General features: G+C 41.5%; 1 protein-coding gene across 6 annotated transcripts in view; it reads right to left on the minus strand.

Moving 5' to 3' along the window:
• The window catches only part of LOC110169267 (rap guanine nucleotide exchange factor 6-like), a 413544-nt gene that overhangs the window by 142585 nt on the left and 246868 nt on the right, over nt 1-24091 (minus strand). For all 6 annotated transcript variants that reach the window (XM_055148415.1, XM_055148414.1, XM_055148418.1 and 3 more), the window contains 3 exons: nt 19034-19153; nt 10611-10791; nt 26-162 (listed from right to left, as the gene is read on the minus strand). In XM_055148415.1, the coding sequence (XP_055004390.1) occupies nt 26-162; nt 10611-10791; nt 19034-19153 (438 nt within the window). The remainder of the gene's footprint in view (nt 1-25; nt 163-10610; nt 10792-19033; nt 19154-24091) is intronic.

The raw sequence follows: 24091 nt of genomic DNA on the forward strand, positions 1-24091 counted from the left end.
TTTCAAAAACAGCAGTGGAGCTCACCTCCTGTCTGTGCTGCAGTATGACCGTGGCCGCCTGCTCCACCACCTCAAACACCATGACGCTGCACAGCTCTCTCCTCACGGACATGGTCATGTTGGCGAAGGCCGGGAGCTGGTGCATGAACTCCAGCAGCTGCTCTGGAAACACACACAGTAAACAAAGACGTCAACAAGAGAACAGGCAGGGCTCAACCGATCGGGAAAACATCTACTTGTGATTTTTCTGATGACGGTTTTGACTAGATTTACAATTTATGTTTTAATTATAGGATTCTGTTCAAAGTTCACAGAAGAAATGACAAAAAGATAAAAAAAGAATTGATGAACTAATACAAGAATGACTTTTCAGAACATGTTTGTGCAGGGTTAGCGGTTTTTATGCAGAATAGTCAGGATATTTTGTTGTTACCTCCGCCAAGGAGGTTATGTTTTTGCCAGCGTTTGTTTGTTTGTTTGTTTGTCTGTTTGTTTGTTTGTTTGTTTGTTTGTTTGTTTGTCTGTTTGTTTGTTTGTTTGTTTGTTTGTTAGCAACATAACTCAAAAAGTTATGGACCAATTTTGATGAAATTTTCAGGATTTGTTGGAAATGTGAAAAGGAAGAACTGATTTCATTTTGGGGGTGATCCGGAAGAAATCCTGGATTCTGGATCACTTTGAAATTTTTGTTAACATTGTGGTAAATGGGGCCAAAAATTTTGTTTCTCAATATCTCGGGTTAATTATTGACCAAACCCCATGAAATTTGACTCAGGGATGGACAATGGGATCCTCTTTCATATTCCAAATTGAAAGATACGAGACAAATATTTATGGAAAACACAATTAATATGAGGGGGACTGTAGTCCTTGGCGGAGTCTGCGCTCTCTGAGTGCTTTTCTAGTTTTGACTAGATTTGCGATTTATGTTTTAACTAGAAAAGCAGTCAGAGAGCGCAGACCTCCGCCAAGGACTACCCCCATTTTTTATAAATAAATTGTGATAAAAATCAGTCTTCTGGATCAGATCCGGAACTAAAATTTCAAAGTGATCCAGAATTTTTGGATCAGCCCCTGAAAATTCACATTTCCAACAAATCCTGAAAATTTCATCAAAATCGGTCCATAACTTTTTGAGTTATGTTGCTAAGAGACAAACAAACAAACAAACACAAACAAACGCCGGCAAAAACATAACCTCCTTGGCCGAGGTAATTATAGGATTCTGTTCAAAGTTCACAGAAGAAATGACAAAAAGATAAAAATAGAACTGACGAACTAATACAAGAATGACTTTTCAGAACATGTTTGTGCAGGTTTAGCAGTTTTTATGCAGAATAGTCAGGATATTTTGTTGTTTGTGGAAGAAATTGTGTTACATTTTCATTTGTTTCGCCAGATAAACAAGAGCGTGTGCAAAAACCCAACCCATGACGAAGCACATGTACTAATGAAAGGTTCTGACGGCTTTCAGATTGTCCCTGCGTCGCGCCTTTTCTCTCTCTTCTCTCTCGTCTCAGAACATAGTGACCTGAGCAGACGCTTTCATTTCCTTTTCTCGAAGTCGGTCTGAACAAAACCAGGTCAAACAGTCACGCTCTTTTTTCATTTCATCTGCAGAACAAGACTCCTCACGGCGGACAGAAGATACGCGAATAATAACGTGACAAATGCGTGTGGTGTAATCTGAATTTGGCCGCAGGCTGCGAGCTGATAAAATCTGATCTCATTCTTGTGACATGTTTTTCTGATAAACAACTTTTTTTCCTGCCAACACCTCCGACCGGTCGAACTCAGCAGTGCTCTGAGTGAGTGACAGCTGGATTTAAAGGTTGTATAGAGGATTTTTTTAAGGGAAGAGAAATACAGCGACAGTCCTTGTGCGCGTTCAGAATTACTGTTGAAGTTTCCTGTCTAGAAGTAATTCAGCGACCGACGCGTCAGTTTTTAGACCCTTCGTCTGCTTCGGTCGCGCCATCGCTGGACGAGATCTCCAAGAATCACCTCAGTTTGGCTTTGCTCCTTTTCCTCTTCTCTTCTTCTTTCGGCGACCTCAAAAACGGACTTTCTTTTGCGGCGAACCGGTCGTGGATTCTCGTCCGCCGTCGCGACAAACTTTGTGCGAAATGCGAGGAAGCGACAGTTCGAAAAAGCCTCTAAGAACCGCTGCGTAAACCACGTAATCCCCGCGCTCCGACGAGTCAGTTACACTAGGGAGTTTGATTGACAACCTAACAGCCAATAGAAAATGAGGGAGCCTCGTTTTCTATTGGCTGATGTTTATCTGGCCTCAACACGTCCACAGTTGATAGATTTTCATTCTTTTTTTTTTTTGGTCATCATAATTACAAAGCTGCTGCGTCTCTGTAATGGTATTTTAATCTTTCACTGACAGTTTGAAACAAAAAAAAATCCTCCATACAACCTTTAAGCAACTGCAATGAAGCGTGAACATTCAGAAGAATCAGATGACATGAATGATCGAGTATAAAGATCTAAAGAGAGGCGACAGTCTGAGTGAACTGTGCAAAAAATAAAAATAAAACAAAAAACATGAAAAAAAATCATATCTGTGGAGACAATCGGGTAACACAACTGAGCCAAGTTACAGGTCAGATCTGTGGAGTGGCGACCCCGCTCACAGTAAGAATGCAGACAAGTTATTTTTCACTAAAACACTTTTTTTACAGACAAAATTCAAGACAAGATTTTTATATGAGACACTCCTGCCTTAAATTATCCACCTACTGTTAGTGTCATACTGTTTCACTCCTAGTTTAGTCCTGCTTAGTCCTGATTTTAGACCTGATTTAGTCCTGGCTTAGACCTGGTTTAGACCTGGTTTAGACCTGGTTTAGTCCTGGTTTGGTCCTGGTTTTAGTCCTGGTTTTAGACCTGGTTTAGTCCTGGTTTAGACCTGGTTTAGTCCTGGTTTAGACCTGGTGTAGTCCCGGTGTTTGTCCTGGTTTTGGTCCTGGTTTTAGTCCTGCTTTTGGACCTGGTTTAGTCCTGGTTTAGTCCTGGTTTAGACCTGGTTTAGTCCTGGTTTAGACCTGGTTTAGTCCTGGTTTAGACCTGGTTTAGACCTGGTTTAGACCTGGTTTAGACCTGGTTTAGACCTGGTTTAGTCCTGGTTTAGACCTGGTTTAGTCCTGGTTTAGACCTGGTTTAGTCCCGGTGTTGGTCCTGGTTTTGGTCCTGGTTTTAGTCCTGCTTTTGGACCTGGTTTAGTCCTGGTTTAGACCTGGTTTAGTCCCGGTGTTGGTCCTGGTTTTGGTCCTGGTTTTAGTCCTGCTTTTGGACCTGGTTTAGTCCTGGTTTAGACCTCGTTTTAGTCCTGGTTTAGTCCTGGTTTAGACCTGGTTTAGACCTGGTTTAGACCTGGTTTAGCCCAAAATGTGAAAACAGTAAAATCCCTCTGTGTAATCCATTTATTTCAACAAAGTAACTGTAATCCAATTACCACTCACTGAAACAGTAACTGTAACTGAATACAGTTACTCATCATTTGTACTCTGATTACTTAACTCCAGTACATGTAATCTGTTACTCCCGACACTGACTCTATATCTGTACTGGGGAAACATGAACAAGAAAAAAGTCTTATTAGTTACTTGTTATTTACTTCCTCTTGTGTGTGTTTTTGTTTTTGTTTTTTTTTGTTTTTTGTTTTGTTTTTGTTGTTTTTGTTTTTTTTTTTGTTTTAGTTTTTTTTTTTGTTTTTTTTCTTCCTGAATGCCACCTCTCACGGCTGAGGCCTTTAGCGTTGCTTTGATGCCCCCTCCTCCTGCAGGACCCCGTGGAGCACTAATGAGCTGCCTCCTCGTCTGCCTGTTCACAAATACAGGAGAAGCACCACGAGAGTTTCAACGCTCCACACGACGTCCAGAGCATCTGTGAAACCTGACTGTGACCGAGAGTAACAGATTACATGTACCAGAGTTAAGTAATCAGAGTACAAATGATGAGTAACTGTATTCAGTTACAGTTACTGTTTCAGTGAGTGGTAATTGGATTACAGTTACTTTGTTGAAATAAATGGATTACACAGAGGGATTTTACTGTTTTCACATTTTGGGGCTAAACCAGGACTAAAACCAGGTCTAAACCAGGACTAAACCCAGGACTAAACCAGGTCTAAACCAGGACTAACCCAGGACTAAACCAGGACTAAACCAGGACTAAACCAGGTCTAAACCAGGACTAAACCAGGACTAAAACCAGGACTAACCAGGACTAACCCAGGACTAAACCAGGACTAACCAGGACTAAACCAGGACTAAAGGACTAAACCAGGTCTAAACCAGGTCTAAACCAGGACTAAACCAGGACTAAAACCAGGACTAAACCCAGGACTAAACCAGGTCTAAACCAGGACTAAACCAGGTCTAAACCAGGTCTAAACCAGGACTAACCAGGACTAAACCAGGTCTAAAACCAGGACTAACCCAGGACTAAACCAGGTCTAAACCAGGACTAAACCAGGGTCTAAACCAGGACTAAACCAGGACTACAAAGTTTCTACAAAGTGAAACCGACTGAATCAGACACTTGTTGGTAAAATGTGCTATAAAAATAAAGTTGGATTGAAATGGTTGTTGGTTCAATCTTGCATTTATTTCTTTATGGGCGTTTTATTTCTACAAACGCCAGAGAAAAGAAGCTTTCTTAAAAGTGGGAGCGACTGCGTGTGACTTGGCCTGGTGGTGTCGTCTGCTTGTTTCCATGGTGACAGATACGTTTAATGCACACTGTGGAACAATCGAGGCCAAGCTGTTATAGAGGAACCAAATATATCTGCAAGTGTTGTTCAAATACACCTTGAATAACTTACATTCATATTGTGAGTGGGGTTTTTGCCACAGATCTGACCTGTAAAGTCGCTTGATTGTCTCCACAGAGATACAGTCGTTTAAGGCCGTACAGTTATTGATAATGTCTTGACTGAACATTCAAATGAAAAAAAAAAACAAAAAGAAAAAAAAAACGCCAAAGTCAAAGGTGTCAAACATACGGCCCAGGGGCTGGATCCGGCCCTCCAAGACCTTTAATCTGGCCCTCGGCTGATTTTCTACTAAAATCTTGTTAATTTTCTGTGGTGTTTATCACAGCAGCGTCTCCAGCGTCTCTGTACGTGGCCCCTCCCACCAGAGCAGCACAAATGAAGACTTGTCTCTTTCCAAACGCTCGAAAGGGCCGTTCACACCGAGGCGTCAAAGCGTCCACTTTCAATGTAAAGTCGATGTGGACGCGCGACTAGAGCGTCCTGCGTTTTTGCGGCGCGCTTTCGGCGTCAGCGCGGTGCAAATCTGGTGTCGACGCGGCGTGTCTTGAGCGTTTTGGCATCAGCGGTCTAGACGCGCGTCCAAGGCGTCAGCGTCAAGAAGTTGAAAATGCTGAACTTTTCGCGTCAGAAGCGGCCGCGTCAACCAATCAGGGACGAGTATCCAGAGACGCAGCGACGTTATTATCAGGAAGAAAAAACCCAGAACCAGAACGAGAACCACAAACATGAGCGGAGAATAAATATATACACCACAATCACCGAGCCGATCGCGAGGACTACACCAGGACCGGACCAGGACTAAACCAGGACTAGACTGGGACTAAACAAGGACTAGACCGGGAGTAGACCGAGACTAGACTGAGACTAGACCGGGACCAAACCAGGACTAGACCAGGACTGATCCAGTGTCATTAGTGGAGTATAAATATATATACGCTCCAGTCGTCGAGTCGATTTCCTCCGCTGATGTTTTATGTCATAAAAACACTAAAGTCTCTCAGTCTGGTCTGACAATGTTTCGGGAAAAGAGCGGGACCGGGCTCTTGTTTCCAGGGCAACGGTCGGGGGCGTCTAAACTCAAATGCAAAGGCGTCCAAATAGAGGCGTCAGTGCGTTTTTTTGATGCTTTGGTGTGAACGGCCCTTTAAAGGACGATCGTTTTGACTGTTGACCGTGACACCTCATCAGAAAAATGTCCAACATGAGAAAAGTGGAGCCGAGTGCAGGATTTTACAACAAAAATTGACTTATTCCTATTTGCATACAAGTCAAAACATTGTGTTGAAATTGCATTTTTCTTAAAGTTTCAGGTTGTTCATAATATTATAATATTTTTGTAAAAGAAAGAGTTCATCAATTAAAAAAAGATTTCTGTAATAGATTTGTGTTTCTCTGCACAAATATTTGAACTTATTGATTATTTTTGGGGTTTATATGACATGAGTTTTTCTGATCCAGACACTTTGGGATCAAAGTCTGTTGAATATGGCCCCTGGACCAAAATGAGTTTGACACTCCTGATCTAGAGAGATGCAAATGTAAGAAGCAGTAACTTAAAAGTGAAAAAATGCAGAGCACATTCAACACTTTATTTATATTTTTTACTATTTAACTAAATTAAGACTAAAACCAGGACTAAACCAGGACTAAACTAGAACTAAACTAGAACTAAAAGCAGGACTCTAAAACCAGGACTAAACCGGACTAAACTAGGACTAAAACCAGGACTAAACCAGGACTAAACTCGGACTAAACTAGAACTAAAAGCAGGTCTAAAACCAGGACTAACCCAGGACTAAACCAGGACTAATCAGGACTAAACCAGGACTAAACCCAGGACTAAAACCAGGACTAAACTAGGACTAAAACTAAACGGACTAAACTAGAACTAAAAGCAGGTCTAAAACCAGGACTAAACCCGAACTAAACTAGGACTAAAACCAGGACTAAACCAGACTAAACTAGAACTAAAAGCAGGACTAAAACCAGGACTAAACTAGGGACTAAAACCAGGACTAAAAACCAGGTCTAAACCAGGACTAGGACTAAAACCAGGACTAAACCAGGACCTAAACCCAGGACTAAACCAGGTCTAAAACCAGGACTAAACCAGGACTAAACCAGGTCTAAACCAGGACTAAACCAGGACTAAACCAGGTCTAAACCAGGACTAAACCAGGACTAAACCAGGACTAAACCAGGACTACAAAGTTTCTACAAAGTGAAACCGACTGAATCAGACACTTTGGAGACTTTGTGTTGGTAAAATGTGCTATAAAAATAAAGTTGGATTGAAATGGTTGTTGGTTCAATCTTGCATTTATTTCTTTATGGGCGTTTATTTCTACAAACGCCAGAGAAAAGAAGCTTTCTTAAAAGTGGGAGCGACTGCGTGTGACTTGGCCTGGTGGTGTCGTCTGCTTGTTTCCATGGTGACAGATACGTTTAATGCACACACTGTGGAACAATCGAGGCCAAGCTGTTATAGAGGAACCAAATATATCTGCAAGTGTTGTTCAAATACACCTTGAATAACTTACATTCATATTGTGAGTGGGGTTTTTGCCACAGATCTGACCTGTAAAGTCACTTGATTGTCTCCACAGAGATACAGTCGTTTAAGGCCGTACAGTTATTGATAATGTCTTGACTGAAGATTCAAATGAAAAAAAAAACCAAAAAGAAAAAAAAAACGCCAAAGTCAAAGGTGTCAAACATATGGCCCAGGGGCTGGATCCGGCCCTCCAAGACCTTTAATCTGGCCCTCGGCTGATTTTCTACTAAAATCTTGTTAATTTTCTGTGGTGTTTATCACAGCAGCGTCTCCAGCATCTCTGTACGTGGCCCCTCCCACCAGAGCAGCACAAATGAAGACTTGTCTCTTTCCAAACGCTCGAAAGGGCCGTTCACACCGAGGCGTCAAAGCGTCCACTTTCAATGTAAAGTCGATGTGGACGCGCGACTAGAGCGTCCTGCGTTTTTGCGGCGCGCTTTCGGCGTCAGCGCGGTGCAAATCTGGTGTCGACGCGGCGTGTTTTGAGCGTTTTGGCATCAGCGGTCTAGACGCGCGTCCAAGGCGTCAGCGTCAAGAAGTTGAAAATGCTGAACTTTTCGCGTCAGAAGCGGCGCGTCAACCAATCAGGGACGAGTATCCAGAGACGCAGCGACGTTATTATCAGGAAGAAAAAACCCAGAACCAGAACGAGAACCACAAACATGAGCGGAGAATAAATATATACACCACAATCACCGAGCAGATCGCGAGGACTACACCAGGACCGGACCAGGACTAAACCAGGACTAGACTGGGACTAAACAAGGACTAGACCGGGAGTAGACCGAGACTAGACCGAGACTAGACCGGGACCAAACCAGGACTAGACCAGGACTGATCCAGTGTCATTAGTGGAGTATAAATATATATCCGCTCCAGTCGTCGAGTCGATTTCCTCCGCTGATGTTTTATGTCATAAAAACACTAAAGTCTCTCAGTCTGGTCTGACAATGTTTCGGGAAAAGAGTGGGACCGGGCTCTTGTTTCCAGGGCAACGGTCGGGGGCGTCTAAACTCAAATGCAAAGGCGTCCAAATAGAGGCGTCAGTGCGTTTTTTTGATGCTTTGGTGTGAACGGCCCTTTAAAGGACGATCGTTTTTGACTGTTGACCGTGACACCTCATCAGAAAAATGTCCAACATGAGAAAAGTGGAGCCGAGTGCAGGATTTTACAAGAAAAATTGACTTATTCCTGTTTACATACAAGTCAAAACATTGTGTTGAAATAGCATTTTTCTTAAAGTTTCAGGTTGTTCATAATATTATAATATTTTGTAAAAGAAAGAGTTCATCAATTAAAAAAGATTTCTGTAATAGATTTGTGTTTCTCTGCACAAATATTTGAACTTATTGATATTTTTGGGGTTTATATGACATGAGTTTTCTGATCCAGACACTTTGGGATCAAAGTCTGTTGAATATGGCCCCTGGACCAAAATGAGTTTGACACTCCTGATCTAGAGAGATGCAAATGTAAGAAGCAGTAACTTAAAAGTGAAAAAATGCAGAGCACACTCAACACTTTATTTATATTTTTTACTATTTTTTACTATTTAACTAAATTAAGACTAAAACCAGGACTAAACCAGGACTAAACTAGAACTAAACTAGAACTAAAAGCAGGTCTAAAACCAGGACTAAAGCCGGACTAAACTAGGACTAAAACCAGGACTAAACCAGGACTAAACCAGGACTAAACTCGGACTAAACTAGAACTAAAAGCAGGTCTAAAACCAGGACTAAACCAGGACTAAACCAGGACTAAACTAAACAGGACTAAACCAGGACTAAAACCCAGGACTAAACCAGGACTAAACCAGGACTAAACTCGGACTAAACTAGAACTAAAAGCAGGTCTAAAACCAGGACTAAACCCGGACTAAACTAAACTAGGACTAAAACCAGGACTAAACCCAGACTAAACTAGAACTAAAAGCAGGACTAAAACCCAGACTAAACTAGGACTAAAACCAGGACTAAAACCAGGTCTAAAACCAGGACTAAACCCGGACTAAAATAGGACTAAAACTTTAACTTAAAAGTGAAAACTGCAGAGCACACTCAACACTTTATTTATATTTTTTACTGTGCAGTTTTTCACTTCTGCGTTTACGTTCTAGAACATCTGCATACAGACAGTCCAGCAGCAGCCGGTAAAGTTCCACAGTGCCTCTTTACTAACTCACCGATGTCGTCGTCGTTGCGGTCCTGCGGGTCTTTCTCCAGACACTCCCGCACCAGGTCGCGTCCCACCAGAGCGTCCGAGGNCAGGACTAAACTAGACTAAACTAAACTAGGACTAAAACCAGGACTAAACTAGGACTAAAACCAGGACTAGACTAAACTAGGACTAAAACCAGGACTAAACTCGGACTAAACTAGAACTAAAAGCAGGTCTAAAACCAGGACTAAACCCGGACTAAACTAGAACTAAACTAGGACTAAAACCAGGACTAAACTAGAACTAAACTAGGACTAAAACCAGGACTAAACTAGAACTAAACTAGGACTAAAACCAGGACTAAACTAGGACTAAAACCAGGACTAGACTAGGACTAAAACCAGGACTAAACTCAGACTAAACTAGAACTAAAAGCAGGTCTAAAACCAGGACTAAACCCGGACTAAAACCAGGACTAAACCAGAACTAAAAGCAGGACTAAAACCAGGACTAAACCAGGACTAAACTAGAACTAAACTAGGACTAAAACCAGGACTAAACCAGAACTAAAACCAGGACTAAACCAGAACTAAAAGCAGGACTAAAACCAGGACTAAACCAGGACTAAACTAGAACTAAACTAGAACTAAAAGCAGGTCTAAAACCAGGACTAAACCCGGACTAAACTAGGACTAAAACCAGGACTAAACCAGGACTAAACTCGTACTAAACTAGAACTAAAAGCAGGTCTACAACCAGGACTAAACCCGGACTAAACTAGGACTAAAACCAGGACTAAACCAAGATTAAACCCGAACTAAACTAGGACTAAAACCAGGACTAAACCAGGACTAAACTAGAACTAAAAGCAGGTCTAAAACTAGGACTAAAACCAGGTCTAAAACCAGGACTAAACCCGGACTAAAATAGGACTAAAACTTTAACTTAAAAGTGAAAAATGCAGAGCACACTCAACACTTTATTTATATTTATTTATTTATATGTTTTACTGTGCAGTTTTTCACTTTTGCGTTTACGTTCTAGAACATCTGCATACAGACAGTCCAGCAGCAGCCGGTAAAGTTCCACAGTGCCTCTTTACTAACTCACCGATGTCGTCGTCGTTGCGGTCCTGCGGGTCTTTCTCCAGACACTCCCGCACCAGGTCGCGTCCCACCAGAGCGTCCGAGGCCCTCTCCAGGTCTTCATCCTCCTCCTCCTCTTCCTCCGAGTCCACGGCGGCTTCAGGGAGTCCGGACAGATCCACGTCCCCCAGGTCGCTCTCCGTCGCCTGGACACACACACAGCACAGGTCAGAGTCTGGACCAAAACCAGGTCTAAACCAGGACTAAACCAGGACTAAACCAGAGCACACAGGTCAGAGTCTGGACCAAAACCAGGTCTAAACCAGGACTAAACCTGGACTAAAACCAGGACTAAACCAGGACTAAACCAGAGCACACAGGTCAGAGTCTGGACCAAAACCAGGTCTAAACCAGGACTAAACCTGGACTAAACCAGGACTAAACCAGAGCACACAGGTCAGAGTCTGGACCAAAACCAGGTCTAAACCAGGACTAAACCAGGTCTAAACCAGGACTAAACCAGGTCTAAACCAGGACTAAACCAGGTCTAAACCAGGACTAAACCAGAGCACACAGGTCAGAGTCTGGACCAAAACCAGGTCTAAACCAGGACTAAACCAGGTCTAAACCAGGACTAAACCTGGACTAAACTAGAAATAAACCAGGACTAAAACCAGGACAAAACAAGGACTAAACCAGGACTAAAACCAGGACAAAACAAGGACTAAACCAGGACTAAACCAGAGCACACAGGTCAGAGTCTGGACCAAAACCAGGTCTAAACCAGGACTAAACCTGGACTAAACCAGGACTAAACCAGGACTAAACCTGGACCAAAACCAGGTCTAAACCAGGACTAAACCAGAGCACACAGGGGTCAGAGTCTGGACCAAAACCAGGTCTAAACCAGGACTAAACCAGAGCACACAGGTCAGAGTCTGGACCAAAACCAGGTCTAAACCAGGACTAAACCTGGACTAAAACCAGGACTAAACCAGGACTAAACCAGGACTAAACCTGGACCAAAACCAGGACTAAACCAGGACTAAACCAGAGCACACAGGTCAGAGTCTGGACTGTGATGTGGGGATTGGATTACAGTTACTTTGTTGAAATAAATGGATTACACGGCGGGATTTTCCTGTTTTCACATTTTGGGCTAAACCAGGACTAAAACCAGGACTAAAACCAGGACTAAAACAGGACAAAACAGGACTAAACTAGACTAAACTAGGACTAAATAGGACTAACCTGGACTAAACTAGGACTAAACCAGGACTAAAACCAGGACTAAAACCAGGACTAAACCAGGACTAAAACCAGGACTAAAACCAGACTAACCAGGACTACACTAGGACTAAAACAAGACTAAAACAGGTCTGAACTGGGACTAAACCAGGACTAAAACCAGGACTAAACTAGGACTAAAACCAGGACTAAACCAGGACTAAAACAGGACTAAAACAGACTAAAACTGGACTGAACCAGGACTAAACCAGGACTAAACCAGGACTAAACCAGGACTAAACTAGGACTAAAACCAGGACTAAACCAGGACTAAACTAGGACTAAACCAGGACTAAAACCAGGACTAAACCAGGACTAAACCAGGACTAAAACCAGGACTAAACCAGGACTAAACTAGGACTAAAACCAGGACTAAACCAGGACTAAACTAGGACTAAAACCAGGACTAAAACCAGGACTAAACCAGGACTAAACTAGGACTAAACCAGGACTAAACCAGGACTAAACCAGGACTAAACCAGGACTAAAACCAGGACTAAACCAGGTTTAGACCTGGTTGAGATCTAGTTTAGACTTGGTTTAGTTTCCGGCAATGAGTGGAATTACCCAAAATAGCCCAAAATGTGAAAACAGTAAAATCCCGCCGTGTAATCCATTTATTTCAACAAAGTAACTGTAATCCAATTACCACTCACTGAAACAGTAACTGTAACTGAATACAGTTACTCATCATTTGTACTCTGATTACATAACTCCAGTACTTGTAATCTGTTACTCCCGACACTGTCGGTTCTACAGCAGAGTTGACAAACGTGTCGAGTTGGATTAAGACAGTTTCTCTTCTCTTTATCCAGGAGTTTTGGCTCTGTGGAGTTTTTCTACAGTCACACACAAACACGACACACGTTCTTCTCCGTGTTCTTCTCCGAGCCAAATCCCACACGACCGAGAACAGGTTCAGAGGAGGACGCGGCGTACGTCAGACGAACATCTCCAAACTCACAGGGACGGCACATCCCACACAGCTGTCACCACATGCACCAGGAAATCAGACACGAGGCAGCGAGGACAGAGAGAAGATATGAACAAGACAGAGAGAAGATATGAACAAGAGACAGAGAGAAGATATGAACAAGACAGAGAGAAGATATGAACAAGAGAGAGAAGATATGAACAAGAGAGAGAAGATATGAACAAGAGACAGAGAGAAGATATGAACAAGAGACAGAGAGAAGATATGAACAAGAGACAGAGAGAAGATATGAACAAGAGACAGAGAGAAGATATGAACAAGAGACAGAGAGAAGATATGAACAAGAGAGAGAGAAGATATGAACAAGAGAGAGAAGATCAAGATATGATATGAACAAGAGACAAGAGAGAGAAGATATGAACAAGAGACAGAGAGACAAGAGAGAGAAGATATGAACAAGAGACAGAGAGAAGATATGAACAAGAGAGAGCAAGAGACAGAGAGAAGATATGAACAAGAGAGAGAAGATATGAACAAGAGACAGAGAGAAGATATGAACAAGAGACAGAGAGAAGATATGAACAAGAGAGAGAGAAGATATGAACAAGAGACAGAGAGAAGATATGAACAAGAGACAGAGAGAGAGAAGATATGAACAAGAACAAGAGACAGAGAGAGAAGATATGAACAAGAGACAGAGAGAAGAATGAACATGAACAAGAGACAGAGAGAAGATATGAACAAGAGACAGAGAGAGAAGATATGAACAAGAGACAAGAGACAAGAGAGAGAGAAGATATGAACAAGAGACAGAGAGAAGATATGAACAAGAGACAGAGAGAAGATATGAACATATGAACAAGAGACAGAGAGAAGATATGAACAAGAGACAGAGAGAAGATATGAACAAGAGACAGAGAAAGATATGAACAAGACAGAGAGAAGATATGAACAAGAGACAGAGAGAAGATATGAACAAGAGACAGAGAGAAGATATGAACAAGAGAGAGAGAAGATATGAACAAGAGACAGAGAGAAGATATGAACAAGAGACAGAGAGAAGATATGAACAAGAGACAGAGAGAACAGAGAGAAGATATGAACAAGAGACAAGAGAGAAGATATGAACAAGAGACAGAGAGAAGATATGAACAAGAGACAGAGTATGAACAAGAGACAAGAGAGATATTTAAAAATGTAATCCCAACAGAGATATGAACAGATTGAACAAGATTACATACCCCAAAATGTAGTTTGTAACGTAATCTATTAAATTATTTAAAGTGAGTAATGTAATCTGAATACTTTGGATTACTTGATTTGCTGTAGAGAAACAAAGACGAGGAAATCTTCACATAAGATGTTTTGTCTGAGAAAAAGAAAATAAAAAGCTCAAACTTTACTGAAGCAAATTAAAAATAGTATTGATAGAAGAAGTTTAAAGTTTAAATCCTGTTTGAGACATAGTTTAGACCTGGTTTAGTCCTGGTTTAGTCCTGGTTTAGTCCTGGTTTAGTCCTAGTTTAGTCCTAGTTTAGACCTGGTCTTAGACCTGGTTTAGACCTTGTTTAGACCTGGTTTTGACCTGGTTTAGACCTGGGTTTAGTCCTGGTTTAGTCCTGGTTTAGACCTGGTTTAGATCTGGTTTAGATCTGGTTTAGACCTGGTTTAGACCTGGGTTTAGTCCTGGTTTAGACCTGGTTTAGTCCTGGTTTAGACCTGGTTTAGACCTGGTTTAGTCCTGGTTTAGACCTGGGTTTAGACCTGGTTTAGTCCTGGTTTAGACCTGGTTTAGACCTGGTTTAGTCCTGGTTTAGACCTGGTTTAGACCTGGTTTAGTCCTGGTTTTAGACCTGATTTAGACCTGGTTTAGTCCTGGTTTAGACCTGGTTTAGACCTGGTTTAGACCTGGTTTAGACCTGGTTTAGACCTGGTTTAGTGTCTGACAATGAGTGGAATTTCAGAAAAAAAAGAAAAAAGGGATTTAGCCCAAAATATGAAAACAGGAAAATCCCTCTGTGTAATCCATTTATTTCAACAAAGTAACTGTAATCCAATTACCACTCACTGAAACAGTAACTGTAACTGAATACAGTTACTCATCATTTGTACTCTGATTACATTACTCTGGTACATGTAATCTGTTACTCCCTGACACTGTGTACAGGTGACTGTGTGGGAAAAGGAAACGGAGAGAGAAAAAAGACGAGAGGCTGAAGAGAGACGATGGAAGAGACAGAAGAGGAACAGTGTCTAATGAGCAGATGAGAGGACAGAGAGAGACAGAAAAAGGAAGAAAAAGGCAAAAACTAAAGAAGGAGGAGGACGAGAAGAAAGTAGAAGGAACTCAGAAGTGAAGGAAACTCATCTTTACGACCCAATATCACAAAAAAAATCTGACTCTCATGAGGTTTAAGCCACGTTCTAATGTTGTTATCTCCTTAAAAACAGACCTGGACTTGTGTTTGAGTTAGGGATGGGCATGATTAGTCGATTAATCGATAACTGATCATTAAGAATTTCATTAAGTTCATTTTAATCGACAAACCGAATGTAGGTTTCTGTGTGTGTCGTGACCAAACAGGTGTGTACATGTGTCTCTGCATCAGAAGGAGCGAGACACAAACAGTGGGTCAGTCTGTAACGAACCGAAGCACAAATGTGGATTTAACCAGGATTTGGACAAGAAATTCCACACTTTCCGTTGCGTTGGGACAAGTGTGAGTCCATGTGCACAGTGTAGAGAGAAGAGACATGAGAGACAGAGAGAAACTTTCCTGAAGTCACTGGATGGATGGACAAAGTCTGGACTTCAGTGACATCGAAACCATCCTGTCGGGATTCAGAAAGACCCGAATAATTGTAACTGGAATTGATGCCGAGTCTGACGACAGCGACACAGAAGAGGAAGTGTCGCTCTGTTTACCTCCGGAGGTCGTGGAGTTGCTCAGAAGTGACACCGAGGATGAAGAATTGAATGGATTTAGTGATTTGGAGTGAGATGGAGAGTTTGGTTAAACTTGTTCTGTTGTTTATGTTACAGTTTATCTGAAGAACTGTTCATCTGTGACGTTAACAGTCTGTTGTTCTCTCTTCTATTGTTACTGGGTCTGGTCAAGTGGTAACGGAGGGAAACAGGGGCAGATTTTTGACATTCAAATGTCTCTTATTCAGAAACTAGAGGAACTATTGAAATAAGTAAAGTATCAGAATGTAGGAAAGAGTTACACTCCAACAGGGTCAAGTTAAACCTGTGAGATTCTTTCAAGTTGTTGACAAAAAATTTAAAAACTCATGTCGGTAACGGAGGGAATGAAATATGCAGCACTTTTTGGGCAATAAATCCAAACAGTGATAACTCTTGGTTCTCACTTACATATCCTTAACAAACTGGTTTGAATATTTGCTTCATATAGTTTTCTACCATATGGTACAAGATTAGGTTGAAAAACCTCTGACTTTTTGAGTCATGAGATTTTTTATTAAGAAAGGTCATGGTAACGGAGGGAAAAGTAACGGAGGGAAAATTGTTCAAACAAGTAGAAGGTGCAGGATTTTACATCATTTGTCTCTTTTTTCTTCTGAATATTTTAATATTACTTCAAAATGAAAGAAACTATTTCTATAAAATATGTCAGTCCTTCCAAGCAAATTTTTATCATTTTAAATACTTTTTTTTTTTTTATCCTGTCCCTTCATCAACAGTTCAAAGATGGAATAACACAAGATATGATGAAATACATCCATTTATTTACATGATTTTCAGGTCTTTGAAATTTGGGAAATAATTTTTGTTCCATGTTTCATACATGGTCTGTTTAAAACATATGGAACTTTAGAACCAAAAATGGTCCAGAAAAAAGGTCAACAGTTTCATAAACTAGAGTACATATGTATCTGTTCAATACATTTTTATATCAGATGCATTAACTTGTATTTTTGGCCTTGTTGTTTACTTCTGCTTGACTGGGCCCTATTACTAGAACTTGAATTTCAATAGGAAATGTCAGTTCCTGGTCACTCATTTTAATAAATTTCCTCCAAATTTCCCCCAAAAAGTGCGACTTATATATGTTTTTTTCTTCTTCATAATGCATTTTTTGGCTGGTGCGACTTATAGTCCAAAAAACATGGTATTTGATTTTCACTTCTTTTGCTAACCCCACAGATTATCCAGTGATCATCAGGTTTTGATCAACCGAGTGAGTTTGAAATCCTCGACGTGTTCATTTGTAACACGCTGTCTCTTTTGACGCGCCTCTGGTCTATTCGCGTCCTAACAGCAGACACACCTGAGGCACAGGTAGCTCCGGGCTCTTAAAGGTCACGCTCATTTCCTGGATGTGACCTTTACAGGAGGCACAGCGGGAAAAGAGGGAGACTGAAGAACCACGACGGGAACAAACACTGCGCACTGTAACGCTCAAGTCACTGCAACGGACGAATATAGAAAACTTTGGTAGACTAAAGACACGTGCTCAACCAAACTGCACTCAACACTCGAGATAGACCAATGTATTTGTAATTTAGACGTTTTTTTTATCTGGTATTGGACTTAAGTCTCCAGCAAATGCCAATATTTTGCTTTGGTCGATCTGCTACTTAAAAAATACACACAAAGCTTCATTTGAACTAGGGATGGGCATGATTAGTCGATTAATCGATAACTGAACATTAAGAATTTCATCGATTATGTTAATTTTAATCGACAAACTGAATGTATGTTGCTGTGTGTGTCGTGACCAAACAGGTGTGTACATGTGTCTCTGCATCAGAAGGAGCGAGACACAAACAGTGGGTCAGTCTGTAACGAACCGAAGCACAAATGTGGATTTAACGATGATTTGTACAAGAAATTCCACACTTTCCGTTGCGTTGGGACAAGTGTGAGTCCATGTGCACAGTGTATAAAGCAGCACATATGTTTCTGTGTCCAGTGAGTTTCTGTGAGACTTGTGAAAAACTGAATTAAACACATTATAATGTCAAACGGGCTGATGTGGCTCGAGAGTCGTTACGGTTTATATGTCGTAAAGTTGAATTTATTTATGCAGATTAGTGCAGATAGTGATAATAATGATGATCATTTTAATATAAAAACGTTAATGATTAATCGATAACTGAACGTTAATTCTTCTGACAATCGATTAGGAAAATTTCATCGAATGCCCGTCCCTAGTTTGAACACTTTAATATGAAGATATAACTGCTCACAACACGACTACACAGCTCTCTTATAGCATTGTGGTAAAAAGGGCTGTGGGTGAGTTTGTAGTAAATTTAAATTGCATCATTTGGGGGAAATTTGTGTTTATTGTCTTTGCCTCAAGTGGAGGAGTTCAAGTATCTCGGGGTCTTGTTCACTGAGTGAGGGGAGGATGGAGTGGGAGATTGACAGGCGGATCGGTGCAGCGTTCTGCAGTGATGCGGTCGCTGTATCGGACCGTTGTGGTGAAGAGGAGCTGAGCCGAAAGGCAAAGCTCTCGATTTACCCGTCAGTCTTCGTTCCTACTCTCACCTCTGGTCATGAGCTCTGGGTAGTGACCGAAAGGACGAGATCGCGGATACAAGCGCTTGAAATGAGTTTCCTCCGTAGGGTGGCTGGGCGCTCCCTTAGAGATAGGGTGAGGAGCTCAGTCACACGGGAGGAGCTCGGAGTAGAGCCGCTGCTCCTCCACGTCGAGAGGAGCCAGTTGAGGCTCGGGCATCTGTTCCGGATGCCTCCTGGACGTCTCCCTCGGGAGGTGTTCTGGGCATGTCCCACCGGGAGGAAGACCCAGGACACACTGAAGGGACTATGTCTCTGGACTGGCCTGGGAACACCTCGGGGTCCACCCAGAGGAGCTGGAGGACGTGTCTGGGGTGAAGGAAGTTTGGGAGTCCCTGGTTAGACTGCTGCCTCCGCGACCCGGCCCCGGATAGAAAATGGATGGATGGATGGATGCGTTTATTCTGCCTCTATTCATAGACACAATACTAAATCTTCAGCTCACTGACTCTATAACGTCGTCTTTCTGCTGTTGTCCCGTAGACATAGAATAAAAGATTTAAATGACGAATACAAATTTTGGTCAACTAAGACACTATCAACTAAAGGACTAAAGGCCCAAAGCCCTAGAATTCAGGTTAAACATTGAGATTTTGCTGAATTCTGCCCAAAGCAGTGGTTCTGGTGCTTTCATTCCAGATCTGCCAAATGCAAAACTTGACTGGATTTGAAGCCTCACCTGGTAAATGTCGGACAGGCTGCTGCTCCCGGAGTCACTGGCGATGCTGCATCCTGATTGGCTCTGGGTGACCTGGTGGGCGTGGTCCGTGAGCTGCATCTTATTTAGGTCGGCAGGAAGCTGCGGAGAGACAGAGAGAGACAGACCGGTGAGACAGGACCAAGTGCAAAGGGTTTAAACCACAAGACAGAGCAAATTTTATGAGTAGTGCTGTGGTCAGGCTCTGTGAACGTTTGACCCTTAAGAAACACAAAACACACACACAATGAAATGAGAGAGTGAAAACGCACTGCTTCAACAAATAAAACGTCAATCTTAACCTTCAAGCCATAAAATCACAGAGAATTTGAACAGGAGGAGACTGGAGGACTAAAGGGCAGAGTGAGGGGTTCGGTCTGGACGACTAAACAGTATCCACACTTCAAACTTTGCCCCTGTAACCTGGGCAGTCCTGCGTGATGTCATGTAGTACCTGAAACTGCAGAGGCCACTGAAAGCAGCAGATTTTTGACCAGAAAACTGTAAATGTTACAGAGGACTGCAACAAACAAAAGGAATACTACACCATGCGAAACAAAAAGGGGAAAAGGAGGGACATCTGACTATATCTGATCAGGATTGGGAAGACGTCTGCGAGATACAATGGAAAACTTCTAACTCAATTATTTGGAGAGAGTTTTGTTGGAAGAATTTGGTCAGGTTCTTTAAAACACCAGTCCAGGAAAGACACTACACCAAATCATCAAACTGTTGGAGGCGACGCGGTGAACTGGAGGCAAATCATTGCCATTTATTTTGGACGTGTCCTCATATTGTTCTGTTTTGGAGAGAAATTCACAAATCATTAGTAACTGTGTTCTGTATTGACACACCGTTTCGACTTGAAACAATGTACTTGGGTTTCCTGATGGGTGAAAATGTGACTTATAAAGCTAAATACCTGTTCCAGATTTTGAGTGCGGCTGCTAAGAAAACTATAACCAGGAAATGGCTTAATCCACAAATACCAACACTGGATGAACGGTTTGGGATTGTTTATGATATTTTTAAGATGGAGAGAATGACTTTTAGCATGAGACTACAACAAGACAAATTTGAAAGCAAATGGAAACGGTGGATTGATTATATAAAAACTGTGAAATCGGACTTTGTTTGACCCATTACTTTGTTTTTCTTGTAAGTGGCTGTAAAAATTATTGTTCATTATTATTATATATATATATATATTTTTTTTCTTTTAATTAATACATCCTTTGTGGACATCAAGGCACACCCGCAGGTTGTATTGTATTTGTCTGTTCATACAACATTAAAAAAGAAAAATAAAGAATTATAAAAAAAAAAAAAAGAAAACTGTAAATGTTTCTAATTTGTACTAAAATTGCCAAAACAGTAGGACAATAGGAAACAATAGAAACAGTAGACAAAAGGGATGTGCAAAAATATTGAAATATCAATATGTCGTATAGTATTTTTTGGTATATTTTACTAAATTATTTTGTGAAAAAGCTACAATTGTGTTCCTTGTTTGGAGAAATGAAACTCAGTGCAATACATTTTACTGATGAGTAAAATTCATGTTTTTTTACACAAACATAGTGGTTTAATGACTTTTATTATCAAAGCCATGAAGTTTGAAATATATATCGTATCAAACTGTATTGAATCGGAGGTGCACTGTATCGAAAACCGTATCGTATCGAGGTATGTATCATATCGACGTCGTCATGATACCCAATGCTATGTAAATACCACATACACAGGTTAGTACCAAAAAAAAAAAAAGTGGATTTACAATATCATTACGACAACAAGCAGTCTCAAAACACAGCTCCTTTCTAACAGATTCCTCTCAAATCCTTTTAAAATTCATTGTATTTCTGTATTTCAAAGCCAAAATCTCTCACCCGTCTGGGCCGACTAAAACAGGTTTAAACCAGGACTGAACCAGGACTGAACCAGGACTAAAACAGGTTTAAACCAGGACTGAACCAGGACTTAGTGTTGGGACGGGCCCAGCGGTGCGCTCACGTAGACTTTCGGGTGATCAGGACTGAGACCGACTTAGTCCTGGTTTAGTCCTGTTTTAAACCTGGTTCAGTCCTGGTTCAGTCTGGATTCGGCACAAAAGTCCGGCATTGCAGCTTAAGTCAAAGAAATGTGAAACGGCCATTATCCATTTGTTCCAGAAGGAAAGAAAATATTTTCTTATTTTTGGTTTTATTTTGACAGAGGACACGCAGTTTGAACTCTGGAGGTTATTATAAAATATATCTGTACTGGGGCAGGACAAACTTTTATTTCATGTGGATTGACCCAGTAATTATAGAGAAATGAACCATAAACCAGGTCAACACATTTACATTTTTACAACTAAAAGTCAAATTTTACCATAAAATTTAGGCCAGACTGCTCCAGATATATTTTGAAACTAATAATAACGTGACGTCTTTTGAACTCCATAGATCACAGGTGTCAAACACACGGCCCAGGGGCCAGATCCGGCCCTCCAAGGCCTTTAATCTGGCCCTTGTCTGATTTTCTACTAAAATATTTTAATTATATTTTCTATTAAAATATTGTTGTTGTTTTTTTGTTTGTTTTTTTATAATTTGTAATTTATTCAGTGCTTTTTGTCCACATAAATCATAATATACATGCTCTATTTTTTATTTATTTTTCCCCCCCCACACATAAACTCCAAAAAAAAAAAAAAAAAAAAAAAAAAAAAAAAAAAACTACTGAAATCCTGAAAATGTGTACTCGGTACAAATGTATATTCTAAAATGTACTGTATTAATTTGTAACCCGGCTTCCCATTCTCCTCATGACTAAAACCAGGTCTAAACCAGGATTAAATCAGGTCTAAACACAGGACTAAAACACAGGTCTAAACCAAAACCAGATCTCATAAAACCAGGATTAAATCAGGTCTTAATTTCAAACCAGGATTAAATCAGGTCTAAACCAGGATTAAATCAGGTCTAAACCAGGATTAAAACCAGGTCTAAAACCAGGTCTAAACCGGGGGGGGGGTCTTCCCATTCTCCTCATGAATTCACAACGAAGCATGAAATATGAATACGAGTCCCTCCTTCAGCTGTTCAGGTCCATCAGGTCGAAACCACGGGGAGCATCAAAACAACCGGCTTTGAGAAAACGGAAACGGACAATTACCAAATCTCCAAGGCGACAGTTGTGCAGGCGGCAGACAGGTTCAACCCAGAAACACTGAAGGACGCGACGAATGGACACGACACATTTCCACTTCAGAAACTTTGGCCACAACCACGTTTTAAATAAAGCTGCTAAACTGGACAGGACCTGGACCAGATCCTCACGATCGACTGAAACATCAGCAGCTGTTCTTCCTGGGCTCACCTCAGATTCATGACGGACAAATCGTTATATAACAGAAAAACTTCACACACAGACACAGAATCAGGTCTAAACCAGGTCTAAACCAGGTCTAAACCAGGTCTAAACCAGGTCTAAACCAGGTCTAAACCAGGACTAAACCAGGTCTAAACCAGGTCTAAAACCAGGTCTAAACCAGGACTAAACCAGGACTAAACCAGGTCTAAACCAGGTCTAAACCAGGACTAAACCAGGTCTAAACCAGGTAAACCAGGACTAAACCAGGTCTAAACCAGGTCTAAAACCAGGTAAACCAGGTCTAAACCAGGACTAAACCAGGACTAAACCAGGTCTAAACCAGGTCTAAACCAGGACTAAAACCAGGTCTAAACCAGGTCTAAACCAGGATAAACCAGGACTAAACCAGGTCTAAACCAGGACTAAACCCAGGTCTAAACCAGGTCTAAACCAGGTCTAAACCAGGTCTAAACCAGGTCTAAACCAGGACTAAACCAGGACTAAACCAGGTCTAAACCAGGACTAAACCAGGTCTAAACCAGGACTAAACCAGGTCTAAACCAGGACTAAACCAGGACTAAACCAGGTCTAAAACCAGGACTAAACCAGGTCTAAACCAGGTAAACCAGGTCTAAACCAGGTCTAAACCAGGTCTAAACCAGGTCTAAACCAGGACTAAACCAGGACTAAACCAGGAAACTAAAACCAGGTCTAAACCAGGACTCTAAACCAGGTCTAAACCAGGACTAAACCAGGTCTACTAAACCAGGTCTAAACCAGGTCTAAACCAGGTCTAAACCAGGTCTAAACCAGGTAAACCAGGTCTAAACCAGGTCTAAACCAGGTCTAAACTAAACCAGGACTAAACCAGGACTAAACCAGGACTCTAAACCAGGTCTAAAACCAGGTCTAAACCAGGTCTAAACCAGGACTAAAACCAGGTCTAAACCAGGTCTAAACTAAACCAGGTCTAAAACAGGTCTAAACCAGGTCTAAAACAGGTCTAAACCAGGTCTAAATCAGGTCTAAACCAGGTCTAAACCAGGACTAAACCAGGACTAAACCAGGACTAAATCAGGTCTTAAACAGGTCTAAACCAAGTCTAAACCAGGTCTAAACCAGGACTAAACCAGGTCTAAACCAGGTCTAAAATCAGGTCTAAACCAGGACTAAACCAGGACTAAACCCAGGACTAAATCAGGTCTAAATCAGGTCTAAACCAGGACTAAACCAGGACTAAAACCAGGACTAAAACCAGGTCTAAACCAGGACTAAAACCAGGTCTAAATCAGGACTAAACCAGGACTAAACCAGGACTAAACCAGGTCTAAACCAGGTCTAAACCAGGACTAAACCAGGTCTAAAACCAGGTCTAAACCAGGTCTAAACCAGGTCTAAAACCAGGTCTAAAACAGGATTTAACAGGACCCAACTCTGCATATAAAGTGGTGTCATCTGCATATACGGCCATGTTCTGTGCGATGTCACATAGTACTTGAACTTGCAGAGGCCACTGAAGGCAGCACACGTTTACACATCGGCGTTTTAGTCCAGGAAGCTGCTCATTTGCATTAACGTCGCCGTAAATGACGAGGGACAGAAGTGGATTTAGTTTTCGGTTCCACTTCAAGTTTACAAATTCAACAGCGGTCGTTTTCCGCGGTTTTAACAGCACGTCTAACT

Source organism: Boleophthalmus pectinirostris, unplaced genomic scaffold (genome assembly GCF_026225935.1).
Source record: "Boleophthalmus pectinirostris isolate CB_2022bp ecotype Guang Dong unplaced genomic scaffold, ASM2622593v1 HiC_scaffold_12, whole genome shotgun sequence".
Taxonomy (NCBI): Eukaryota; Metazoa; Chordata; class Actinopteri; order Gobiiformes; family Gobiidae; genus Boleophthalmus; species Boleophthalmus pectinirostris.